Source organism: Fringilla coelebs (genome assembly GCF_963513975.1).
Source record: "Fringilla coelebs genome assembly, chromosome: 32".
In the NCBI taxonomy this organism is placed as follows: Eukaryota; Metazoa; Chordata; class Aves; order Passeriformes; family Fringillidae; genus Fringilla; species Fringilla coelebs.
Window position 1 is genome coordinate 815991 of NC_140058.1, and position 12813 is coordinate 828803.

At 52.7% G+C, this 12813-nt stretch overlaps 1 protein-coding gene across 1 annotated transcript in view; it reads left to right on the forward strand.

The window, feature by feature from the left end:
- Window positions 1-739: 739 nt before the first annotated feature.
- The window catches only part of LOC311164391 (uncharacterized protein), a gene marked incomplete at both ends in the record, with an annotated part of 12309 nt that continues 235 nt past the window's right edge, over window positions 740-12813 (forward strand). The window contains 6 exons of the mRNA XM_084223830.1: window positions 740-989; window positions 2249-2287; window positions 3068-3100; window positions 4426-5230; window positions 7345-7861; window positions 11794-12049. Coding sequence (XP_084079956.1) covers window positions 740-989; window positions 2249-2287; window positions 3068-3100; window positions 4426-5230; window positions 7345-7861; window positions 11794-12049 — 1900 coding nt within the window. The remainder of the gene's footprint in view (window positions 990-2248; window positions 2288-3067; window positions 3101-4425; window positions 5231-7344; window positions 7862-11793; window positions 12050-12813) is intronic.

Sequence of the window (12813 nt, forward strand, 5' to 3'; positions counted from 1 at the left end):
AAATAATGGAAAAAAAAAAGATGGAAAAGGACAGAGGAGATGGAGAAAAAAGGATGGGAAAAACGATGGGAAAAGGGATGGAAAAAAGGATTCGGGGACATTTTGAGGGGGTTTGGTGACATTTTTGTGGGATTTTAGGACCCTGAGGGGATTTGGGGACAATGTGAGAGGATTTGGGGACTCTGAGGGAATTTGGGAAGACTGAGGGGGTTTGGGGGCATTTTGAAGGTATTTGGTGACATTGTGAGGGGTTTTGGGAACCCTGAGGTGATTTGAGGATATTTTGAGGAGATCTGGGGACAATGTGAGGGGATTTGGGAACACTTTGAGGAGATCTGGGGACAATGTGAGGGGATTTGGGAACACTTTGAGATCTGGGGACCCTGAGGGGATTTGGGAACGTTTTGAGGAGATCTGGGGACAATATGAGGGGATTTGGGAACACTTTGAGGAGATCTGGGGACCCTGAGGGGATTTGGCAACACTTTGCGGTGATTTAGGGTCCCTGAGGGGATCTGGGGACACTCACTGTGAGGCACTGGGGACATTGTCACTGGGAGGGGCCGCTCCGGGGCCATTTCGAGGCCTCTCCGGGGCCGGTTCGGGCCCTGTCCGGGGCCGTTCCGGGTTCGTTTCGGGGCCGCTCCGCTCCCGGCCCCGGGCGCTCCATGGCGGCCCCTCCTCCCCCTCACCGCCGGCCAGGGGCGCGCCCTGCGGCGCCGTCCAATCAGGAGCCACAATGCCCGTGATTGACAAGCCGTGCCCTCAGGGAGGAAGCGTCTCCACCAATCAACTCGAGGGCGGGAACCAGTCGAACCAATGGGAGCTGCGGGCGGGTAGCGCCTCTGAGGTGATCAACCAATCAGGAGTGCTGTGGGCGGGGCCGAACAGGAGGGCGGCGGTAGTGCGCGTGCGCAGGCGGCTGAGGCGGGCGGTGAAGCAGCGGCGGCGCCGGGCGGAGGTTTCGGCGATGGAGCCGGGATACGGCGGTAAGTGACGGACAGGGCGGCCCCGCGGTGCTGCCGCTCCCCCGGGGTGGCAGTGGCTGCTTCCCCTCGCTGCTTCAGCAACGGCTCCGTTACCGGCGAGTGCCGGGGGGGGCCCCGCAGCAGCGGGAAGCGCAGTGCCCGCCCCCCCGTGAGGCGGTGGCACCGCTGATTGGCTGAGCGCCACGTCACTCACCGCTAGGGCGGCGCTGATTGGCTGCTAGGGGCTAAGGGGGGGTCATGCCCTGAGGGGGGCGGGGGGGCGGAAATGGCGCCGGGCCCATTTCTGAAGACGACACAAAATGGCGGCCACGGCCCCGCCCCCGCCGCCTGTGCCTCAGTTTCCCTCGTCCTGCCCCGTCCCAACCGTGGCGGCACCCGGGAGGGTCCCGTGTCCCCTTCCTGGGGCTGCCGTGCTCTCCCCAGGACGTCCGGTGATTCCCTCCTTAGGGGATCCCTGTCCCCTCCTCAGCGGGATCTTCCCTGGGAGTTTCCTCCTGGAATCCCCTTAGGATCCCCTCAGGATTCCCTTTGGAATTTCCCTGGATCCCCTCTGGAAACTCCCCTGGATCCTCTCTGGATTCTCTCTCTAAATTCCCCTGGATCCCCTCAGGATCTCCCCTGGAAATTCCCTGGGTCCCCCCCGGATTCTCTCTGGGATTTCCCCTGGATCCCCTCTGGGATCTCCCCTGACTTCCCTCAGGATCTTCCCTGACTTCCCTCAGGATTTCCCTTTGAAAATTCCCGGTGGATTCCCCCTCAGAATTCTCCTGGATCCCCTCAGGATCTCCCCTGACTTCCCTCAGGATTTCCCTTTGAAAATTCCCCGTGGATTCCTCCTCAGAATTTTCCTGGATCCCCTCAGGATTTCCCACTGGAAATTCCCTGGATCCCCTCAGGATTTCCTCAAGAAATTCCTCAGGATTTCCCCTGGAAATTCCCCCATATCCCCTCAGGATCCCCCCTGGAATTTCCTCTGGATTCCTCAGCCTGGCAAAGGGATCAGGAGAGAGCAAATCCACCCTGTTGTTTTGTTCTTTTTTAAATTTTAAATTATTATTTATCCCAGGCTTGGCTTTCCCAGCCTCGCTTTGGATTTTTGGAGCTGGGATTTTGGGATTGGGGCTGGCATTTGGGGTCGGGGCTGAATTTTGAGGCTGGAATTTGGGATCAGGGCTGGATTTTAGGACTGAAATTTGGGAATGTGCTCAGAAAAAATGGGAATTTTCCCTTCCCTGCTGACAGCTCCTCCTTTTCCCCAGGCTATGGCACCTGGAGCACCGGGGCCACCGGCACCCAGGGTGAGATTTCCCCAACTTTTCCTTTTTTTCCCTCCTTTTCCTTCCCCTTTTCCTTTTTCTCCCCTTCCCCCACCTTTTTTTCCCATTTCCCCCCAATATTTCTCCCATTTCCCCCCCACTTTTCCCTCATTTTCCTCCCATTTTATTCTTCTTTTTCTCCCATTTCCCCCCACTTTTCCCTCATTTTCCTTCCATTTTATTCTTCTTTTTCTCCCATTTCCCCCCACTTTTCCCTCATTTTCCTTTCATTTTATTCTTCCTTTTCTCCCATTTTCCCCCACACTTTTCCCTCATTTTCCTTTCATTTTATTCTTCTTTTTCTCCCTTTTCCCCCCACTTTTCCCTCATTTTCCTTTCATTTTATTCTTCTTTTTCTCCCTTTTCCCCCCACTTTTCCCTCATTTTCCTCCCATTTTATTCTTCTTTTTCTCCCATTTTCTTCCAATTTTTCTCCCATTTCCCGCCCATTTTCCCTCATTTCCCCCCATTTTTCTCCCACTTTCCCCCCTTTCCCCATATTTCTCCTTTTTCCCTTTTTCCCCAATTTCCCGCCCTTTTTTCCCCATTTTCCTCCCTTTTTCCCATTTTCCCCTCCCCATCCCATCCCCACCTCCTAAAACCTTTCCACCCCAAACTCCTTTTTCCCTCTTTTCCTCCTTTTCCCTGAAAAACCCATCAGAATTCCATCCACCCCCCCCCAAATCCCAAAACCCCCAAACATTTCACCCCAAATTTTTGCATTTTCCATTAAAATTTTCCTTTTTTTCCCATTTTTTCCAGGTTCCTACGGCACCAACACGAGCAGCTGGCAAGGTGAGTGTGAGGCCTCAGCATCCTTGGCAATTCCCAATTCCCCAATTCTCTTTTCCTGCCTTTCCCCCCTTTTTTTCTCTCATTTTTCTCGAATTTTCCCCTCATTTTTTGCAAATTTTCTCAAATTTTCCCTCCTTTCCCCCTTTTTTCCCCTCATTTTCCCTCATTTTTCTCTCACTTTTCTCAAATTTTCCCTCCATTTTCTCCATTTTTCCTCCTTTTCCTCCCTTTCCCCCTCCCTTTTCCCAATTTTTCCCCATTTTTCCTCCTTTTCCCCTCCCTTTTCCCAATTTTTTCCTCTTTTTTCCTCCTTTTCCTTCCTTTTTCCCACTTTTTCCTTTTCCTTCCCTTTTTCCCACTTCCTCCCCATTTTTTCCTTCTTTTTCCTCCTTTTATTCCCTTTATCCCAGACTTTTCCTGGGATTTTTCCTGCTGGCTTCTCTAACTCTTCAATTCTCCCCTCAACGACCCTCTAATTAATTAATTAAATAATTAATTAACTAATTAGCCACTTACTCCCCATCCTAGGAAGGTCTACACCCCCAAATTTCTTTGGAATTTTTTTTTCCCTTTGGAATCATCCTGGGGCTTTTCCTGCTGGGTTCCCAGCCCTGGAACTCTTCAATTCCCCCCTTAATTAATCTCTAATTAATTAATTAATTAATGAACTAATTAACTCCTTACTCCCCAGACTATGAAGGTCTAAATTCCCTTGGGATCCTCCCAGGGCTTGGAATCATCCCAGGATTTTTCCTGCTGGGCTCTCACCCCTGTAACTCTTCAATTACCTCCTCAATTACATCCTAATTAATTAATTAATTAACCAATTGACTAATTACTCCCCATGCTACGAGGGTTATGAGTTCTACACCCCTCAAATCCCCTTGGGATCATCCCGGGGCTTTTCCTTCTGGGCTCCCACCCCTGTAACTCTTCAATTCCCCCCTCAGTGAGCCCTAATTAATTAATTAATTAACTAATTGGCTAATTACTCCCCATGCTACGAGGGTTATGAGTTCTACATCCCCCCAAATCCCCTTTGAATCACCCTGGGGCTTTTCCTTCTGGGCTCCCACCCCTGTAACTCTTCAATTCCCCCCTCAGTGACCTCTAATTAATTAATTAATTAACTAATTGACTAATTACTCCCCAGGTTATGAGGATTATGGGTTCTACACCCCCCCAAATTCCCTTGGGATCCTCCCAGGGTTTGGGATCACCCTGGGGCTTTTCCTGCCGGGCTCCCATCCCTGTAACTCTTCAATTCCCCCCTCAGTGACCCCTAATCAATTAATTAATTAACCAATTGACTAATTACTCTGCAGGTTACGAGGGTTACGAGTTCTACACCCCGCAGAGCTCGGCCCCCTCGGGCGCCTCCTACAGCTACGGGGGAGGAGCGGCCGCCGGCGGCTCCTGGGACCCGCCCAAGGCCGAGCTGGGCCTGGCGGCGGCCGAGGGATCCTCGGGCGGCGCCTTCGGCTCGGGCTCCGCCTTCGGCGCCGGCTCCGCCTTCGGAGCGGGCTCGGGCTCCGCCTTCGGCTCGGGCTCCGCCTTCGGCTCGGGCTCCACCTTCGGCTCGGGATCCGGGGCTGCCTTCGGCTCGGGAAACGCGGGATCCGCGTTCGGAGCGGGATCCGGGGCCGCCTTCGGATCGGGATCCGGGACCGCCTTCGGATCGGGATCCGGGGCCGCCTTCGGATCGGGATCCGGGACCGGTTTTGGATCAGGATCTGGGACTGGTTTTGGATCAGGATCTGGGACCGGTTTTGGATCGGGATCTGGGACTGGTTTTGGATCAGGATCCACTGGATCCACCTTTGCATCGGGGTCTGGAAGCAGCTTTGCCTCAGGATCCGGCTCCACCTTTGCATCGGGATCAGGATCCGCCTTTGGATCGGGATCCGCCTTCGGATCGGGATCCGCCTTCGGATCGGGATCTGCCGGATCCCCCTTCCCCTCGGGCTCGGGCCCCTCCTTTGCCTCGGGATCTGCCTTTGGATCCGGCTCCTCCTTCAGCCAGGGATCCTCAACCTCCAACCCCGACTCCATCATCGCCAAGATCAACCAGCGCCTCGACCTGCTGGCCAAGGAGGGCAGCCCGGGGGATGGCCCCGAGCAGCACCACAGGTGGGACTCAATTAACCCTAATTAGTGCTAATTAACCCCAAATCCCTCCCTTGCCCAGGAATTCCTGGAGTTTGGGATCAGCTTTTGAGGTTTTGTCCCAGAATTCCGGCGCTTTCCCTCGGTTTGGATTAGTTAGGGAAGGTCGAATCTCAAATTTTAGGATTTTCTTGGAAAAATTCCCAGGTTTTTTAGAGGATTTTAGGGAATTTTGGGAATGAGAGAGGAAGGTTTAGTCTCCAATTTTAGGGTTTTTCAGGAAAAGTTCCTGGGATTTTTAGGGTTTTTTAGGGGATTTTGGGCAATGAGAGAGGAAGGTTTAGTCTCCAAATTTCAGGTTTTTCTGAGGAAATTCTTGGGATTTAGGGAATTAAGGAATTTTGGGACTGGTTTTTCTCAGAGTTTTCAGTGGTTAGGGAAGATTTAATCTCAAATTTTCAGTTTTTTCTGGGAAAGTTCCTCGGATTTTGGGGAATTTTGGGGAATTTAGGGAATGGGAGAGGGCTTTAAAAGCAGCCAAGATCAACCAGGGCCGGGAGCTGCTGGCCAAGGAGGGCAGCCCGGGGGATGGCCCCGAGCAGCACCACAGGTGGGACTCAATTAGCCCTAATTAGCGCTAATTAACCCCAAATCCCTCCCTTTCCCAGTAATTCCTGGAGTTTGGGGTCAGTTTCCTTTCGGTTTGTCCGATAATTGCAGCCCTAGTCACAATTTTTATTCCAGGATGAAAATGGATCCTTTCCCCCCATTCCCAGCCCTAATCCCGATTTATTCCCTTTTTTGCTGCTCTAATCCTGATTTATTCCCATTTTTCCAGGATAAAAAGGGATCCCAGCCCCTCATTCCCATCCCTAATCCTGATTTATTCCCATTATTCCAGCCCTAATCCCGATTTTATTCCTCTTTTCCAGCTCCTTCCGCTTCGACTCCTCCCGCGACTCCCGGGATCCCATCCGGGGGGGTTCCCCTTCTTCAAGCCCCAATTCCCAGCCGTAAATCCTGGTTTTTATTCCCATTTTTCCAGGATAAAAAGGCATCTCATCCCTAATCCTGATTTATTCCCATTTTTCCAGCTCTAATCCCATTTTTTTCCTCTTTTCCAGCTCTTTCCGCTTCGACTCCTTGGGCGCCTTCTCCTCCCGTGACTCCCGGGATCCCTTCCGGGGGGGTTCCCCTTCTTCAACCCCAGCCCTTAATCCTGATTTATCCCCATTTCTCCAAGATAAAAAAGGGTTCCCAGCCCCTCATTCCCATCCCTAATCCTGATTTATTCCCATTTTTCCAGCCCTAATCCCATTTTTTTCCTTTTTTCCAGCTCCTTCCGCTTCGACTCCTTGGGCGCCTTCTCCTCTCGTGACTCCCGGGATCCCTTCCGGGGGGGTTCCCCTTCTTCAACCCCAGCCCTAATCCCCATTTATTCCCATTTCTCCAGGATAAAAAGGGATCCCAGTCCTAATCCTGATTTATTCCCATTTTTCCATCTCTAATCCAAATTTTGTTCCTCTTTTCCAGCTCCTGCTTCGACTCCTCTCCTGACTCCCGGGATCCCTTCCCGGCGGGGTTCCCCTTCTTCAACCCCCCAATTCCCAGCCCTAAATCCTGATTTATTCCCATTTCTCCAGGACAAAAAGGGATCCCAGCCCCTCATTCCCATCCCTACTCTTGATTTATTCCCATTTTTCCAGCCCTAATCCCAATTTTTTCCTTTTTTCCAGCTCTTTCCGCTTCGACTCCTTGGGCGCCTTCTCCTCCCGCGACTCCCGGGATCCCTTCCGGGGGTTCCCCTTCTCCAGCCCCCCATTCCCAGCCCTAAATCCTGTTTTTTATTCCCATTTCTCCAGGATAAAAAGGGATCTCATCCCTAATCCTGATTTATTCCCATTATTCCAGCCCTAATTCCAATTTTATTCCTCTTTTCCAGCTCCTTCTGCTTTGACTCCTCTCGTAACTCCCAGGATCCCTTTGGGGGGGTTCCCCTTCTTCAACCCCAGCCCTTAATCCTGATTTATCCCCATTTCTCCAGGATAAAAAAGGATTCCCAGCCCCTCATTCCCATCCCTAATCCCGATTTATTCCCATTTTTCCAGCCCTAATCCCAATTTTTTCCTTTTTTCCAGCTCTTTCCGCTTCGACTCCTTGGGCGCCTTCTCCTCCCGCGACTCCCGGGATCCCTTCCGGGGGGGATTCCCGGTTCCCGAGGGGGGCTCGGAGCGGGAGGATCCCTTCGGTGCCCGGGGGGATCCCTTCGGTGCCCGGGGCGATCCCTCCCGCCGGGCCGTGCCGCGGGGGGCGGCGGGCGGTGCCCGGGCTCGCTGCCAGCCGCGGCCCCGCCGCCTCCCGGAGCCGTTCCCGGGCGGGAGCTCCCGCTGGGGCTCGAGGGCGGGGCTGCCCTCGCTCTTCTCGCAGGCTCTGGAGTACCCTGGCGATTACCCTGATTACCCTGGCGATTATCCCGATTATCCCGGCGATTTCCCCGCCGATTATCCCGATTTCCCCGGCGATTATCCCGATTTTCCCGGCGATTATCCCGACTATCCCGGAGATCTGCTGGGAGTGCCCCCCATGGGCCGCGGCCCCTTCGCCCTGAGGAGGAGGGACAGGATGGGAGCCCTGCCCTGGAACGGCCTGCACCTGGTCAGTCCTCCCACTTTTTCCTCCTTTTCCCACTTTTTTCCCCTTTTTCCCACTTTTTCCCCCATTTCCCCCACTTTTTTCCCCCTTTCCCCCTTGTTTTCCCCCCCTTTTCCCCAATTTTCCCCACTTTTCCCCACTTCTCCCCACTTTCTTCCAACTTTCCCCCCCTTTTCCCCGCTTTTCCCCTTTTTCCCCCCTTTTCCCCACTTTTTCCTACTTTCCCCCACATTTTCCCCACTTCCCCCCTTTCTCCCCCACTTTTTCCCCACTTTTCCCCACTTTTCCCCCTTTTCTCCACTTCTTTCCCACTTTTCCCCCATTTCCCACTTTTTTCCCACTTTCCCTCCCTTTCCCCCCCCTTTTCCTCACTCTTCCCCACTTTTCCCCCATTTCCTCACTTTTTTCCCCCTTCCCCCCCCTTTCCCCCCACTTTTCTCCACTTTTCCCCCTTTTCCCCACTTTTCCTCACTTTTCCCTACTTTCCCTCACATTTTCCTCTTTTTCCCCCACATTTTCCTCTTTTCCCCACTTCTCCCCACTTTTTTCCCACTTTCCCCCCCTTTTCCCCACTTTTCCCCACTTTTCTCCCCCTTTTCCCCACTTCTTTCCCACTTTTTCCCCTTTTCCCCACTTTTCCCTACTTTTCCCTCCTTCTCCCCACATTTTCCTCTATTTCCCCCTTTCCCCCCCTTTTTCCCATTTCCCCCCCACTTTTTTCCCACTTCCCCCCTGTTCCCCCCCCTTTTCCCCACTTTCCTCCCTTTTTTCCCAATTTTTCCCTCTTTTTCCCCCTTTTCCCCCTTCCCCCCCTTTTCCCTACTTTTCCCCACATTTCCCTCACTTTTTTCCCACTTTCCCCCACTTTTCCCCACTTTTCCCCACTTTTCCCCACTTCTTTCCCACTTTTCCCCACATTTTCCTCTTTTTCCCTTTTCCCCACTTTTCCCCCCTTTTCCTCCCTTTTTCCCATTTTCCCCCCACTTTTTTCCCACTTCCCCCCCCATTCCCCCCCCTTTTCCCCAATTTTTCCCTCTTTTTCCCAACTTTTCCCACTTTTCCCCCACTTTCCCCCCACTTTTTCCCTACTTTTTCCTCATTTTTCCCACTTCTGTTCCCACTTTTTCTCCCCTTTTTTCCCCACTTTTTCCCACATCTTTTCCACTTTCCCTCCATTTTTCCCCCCTTTACCTCAGGTTTTCCCCCTTTTTCCCTGTCTTTCCCCATTTCCCCCTTTTCTTCCCGATTTCTTCCCCTTTTCCTACTTTTTTCCTGTTTTTTTCCACTCCCTCCCACTTTTTTCCCCTGTGGACCCCCAGTTTTGGCTCTTTCCACCATCCCTGCTCCCTTTTCCCATTTCTTCCCGTTCCATTCCCCATTCCCAACCCTTTCCCGTTGTTTCCCGTTTCATTCCTGCTTTTCCTGACCCTTTCCCGTTGTTTCCTGTTCCATTCCCGCCTTTCCTGACCCTTTCCCGTTGTTTCCTGTTCCATTCCCGCTTTTCCTGACGCTTTCCTGTTATTTTCCATTCCATTCCCGCCTTTCCTGACCCTTTCCCGTTATTTTCCCGTTCCATTCCCCTTTCCTGACCCTTTCCCGTTGTTTTCCCTTTGTTTCCTGGTTTTATTTCCCCCCATTCCCGACTCTTTCCCGTTGTTTCCCGTTCCATTCCCGCCTTTCCTGACCTTCTCCCATTGTTTTCCTGTTCCATTCCCCTTTCCTGACCCTTTCCCGTTGTTTTCCCGTTCTTCCCTGGTTTTATTTCCCCCCTTTCCCATTGTTTCCCGTTTCATTCCCCCTTTCCCGACCCTTTCCCGTTGTTTTCCCCGTTTCATTCCCCTTTCCCGACCCTTTCCCGTTGTTTTCCCGTTTCATTCCTGCTTTTCCTGACCCTTTCCCCTTGTTTCCCGTTCCATTCCCCTTTCCTGACCCTTTCCCATTGTTTCCCATTCCATTCCCGCCTTTCCCGACCCTTTCCCGTTGTTTTCCCGTTGTTTCCCGTTCCATTCCCCTTTCCTGACCCTTTCCCGTTGTTTCCCGTTGTTTCCTGGTTTTATTTCCCCCCATTCCTGACCCTTTCCCGTTGTTTCCCGTTCCATTCCCGACCCTTTCCCGTTGTTCCCCGTTTCATTCCCCCGTTTCCCAACCCTTTCCCGTTGTTTCCCGTTCCATTCCCGCCTTTCCTGACCCTTTCCCGTTGTTTCCTGTTCCATTCCCGCCTTTCCTGACCCTTTCCCGTTGTTTTCCCGTTGTTTCCTGGTTTTATTTCCCCATATTCCTGACCCTTTCCCATTGTTTCCCGTTCCATTCCGCATTCCCGACCCTTTCCCGTCGTTTCCTGTTCCATTCCTGCTTTTCCTGACCCTTTCCCGTTGTTTCCCGTTCCATTCCTGACCCTTTCCCGTTGTTTCCTGTTCCATTCCCACTTTCCCTGACCCTTTCCCGTTGTTTCCCGTTCCATTCCCCTTTCCTGACCCTTTCCCGTTGTTTTCCCGTTGTTTCCTGGTTTTATTTCCCCCCTTTCCTGACCCTTTCCCGTTGTTTCCCGTTCCATTCCCGACCCTTTCCCATTGTTTTCCCGTTCCATTCCCCTTTCCTGACCCTTTCCCATTGTTTTCCGGGATTTCCGTTCCATTCCCCCTTTCCTGACCCTCTCCCGTTGTTTTCCCATTGTTTTCCCGTTCCATTCCCGCCTTTCCTGACCCTTTCCCGTTGTTTCCCGTTCCATTCCCCTTTCCTGACCCTTTCCCGTTGTTTTCCTGTTGTTTCCTGGGTTTATTTCCCCCCATTCCCGACTCTTTCCCGTTGTTTCCCGTTCCATTCCCGCCTTTCCTGACCTTCTCCCATTGTTTTCCTGTTCCATTCCCCTTTCCTGACCCTTTCCCGTTGTTTTCCCGTTCTTCCCTGGTTTTATTTCCCCCCTTTCCCGTTGTTTCCCGTTTCATTCCCCCTTTCCCGACCCTTTCCCGTTGTTTTCCCGTTTCATTCCTGCTTTTCCTGACCCTTTCCCGTTGTTTCCCGTTGCTTTCCTGGTTTTATTTCCCCCCATTCCCGACCATTTCCCGTTGTTTCCCGTTGTTTCCCTGGTTCCATTCCCCATTCCTGACCCTTTCCCGTTGTTCCCCGTTTCATTCCCCCCATTCCCGTCTCTTTCCCGTTGTTTTCCTGTTCCACTCTCACCTTTCCTGACCCTTTCCCGTTGTTTTCCCGTTGTTTTCCCTTTGTTTCCCGTTCCATTCCCCCATTCCTGACCCTTTCCTGACCCTCTCCCGTTGTTTTCCCGTTGTTTTCCCGTTCCATTCCCCATTCCTGACCCTCTCCCGTTGTTTTCCCGTTGTTTTCCCGTTCCATTCCCCATTCCTGACCCTCTCCCGTTGTTTTCCCGTTATTTCCCGTTCCATTCCCCATTCCTGACCCTCTCCCGTTGTTTTCCCGTTTTTCCCCGTTCCATTCCCCATTCCTGACCCTCTCCCGTTGTTTTCCCGTTGTTTTCCCGTTCCATTCCCCTTTCCTGACCCTCTCCCGTTGTTTTCCCGTTGTTTCCCGTTCCATTCCCCATTCCTGACCCTCTCCCGTTGTTTTCCCGTTGTTTTCCCGTTGTTTCCCGTTCCATTCCCCTTTCCTGACCCTCTCCCGTTGTTTTCCCGTTGTTTTCCCGTTGTTTCCCGTTCCATTCCCCATTCCTGACCCTCTCCCGTTGTTTTCCCGTTGTTTTCCCGTTGTTTCCCGTTCCATTCCCCTTTCCTGACCCTCTCCCGTTGTTTTCCCATTGTTTTCCTGTTCCATTCCCCTTTCCTGACCCTCTCCCGTTGTTTTCCCATTGTTTTCCTGTTCCATTCCCCTTTCCTGACCCTTTCCCGTTGTTTTCCCATTGTTTTCCTGTTCCATTCCCCATTCCTGACCCTCTCCCGTTGTTTTCGGGATTTCCGTTCCAGGGCCGCCGCCGGGGTCTCCGCGCTCGCTCCGGGGCCCGCTGGGATCCCGAGGGGCCGCGCAAGCGGAAACGCTCCGGGAACGGCGACGGGAACGAGGCCGGGACCGACCCCGGGACCGACCCCGGGAACGATCCCGGGACCGACCCCGGGAATAACGACGGGAACGAGGCCGGGAATAACGACGGGAACGAGGCCGGGAACCACGAGGGCGCCGAGGAGCCCAAAGCGCCGCGCAGCGACAGCGACTCCGAGCACGGTACCGGCCTGCCCGCAATTCCCGCCTGTTCCTGGGAATTCTGCCCTTTTCTGCTCCATTTCCAGCCTTTTTCTGGAATTCCGCCCTTTTCCTGGGAATTCCCGCCTTTTCCTGGGAATTCTGTGCTTTTCCTGGGAATTCTGCCCTTTTCCTGGGAATTCCCGCCTTTTCCTGGGAATTCTGCCCTTTTCCTGGGAATTCTGCCCTTTTCCTGGGAATTCTGCCCTTTTCCTGGGAATTCCCCGCCTTTTCCCTGGGAATTCTGCCCCTTTTCCTCCTTCATTTCCAGCCTTTTCCTGGGAATTCTGCCCTTTTTCTGGGAATTCCGGCCTTTTCCTGGGAATCCTGCCATTTCCTGGGAATTCTGTGCTTCTCCAGGGAATCCTGCCCTTTTCCTGGGAATTCCCACCTTTTCCTGGGAATCCTGCCCTTTTCCTGGGAATTCTGCCCTTTTCCTGGGAATCCTGCCCTTTTCCTGGGAATTCTGGCCTTTTCCTGGGAATCCTGCCTTTTCCTGGGAATTCTGCCCTTTTCCTGGGAATTCCCACCTTTTTTCCCTGGAATTTCCCCCCTTTACCCTGGAAGTTCTCCAAAATTTCCCTGGAATTTCCCCAGAATTTCCCCCTTTTCCTTGGAATTTCCCCCATTTTCCCCTGGAATTTTCCCCCAATTCCTCCCTGATTTTTCCCTGGAATTTTTCCCATTTTTCCCTGGAATTTTCCCCCCCTTTTCTCTGAAATTTTCCCATTTTTCCCTGGAATTTT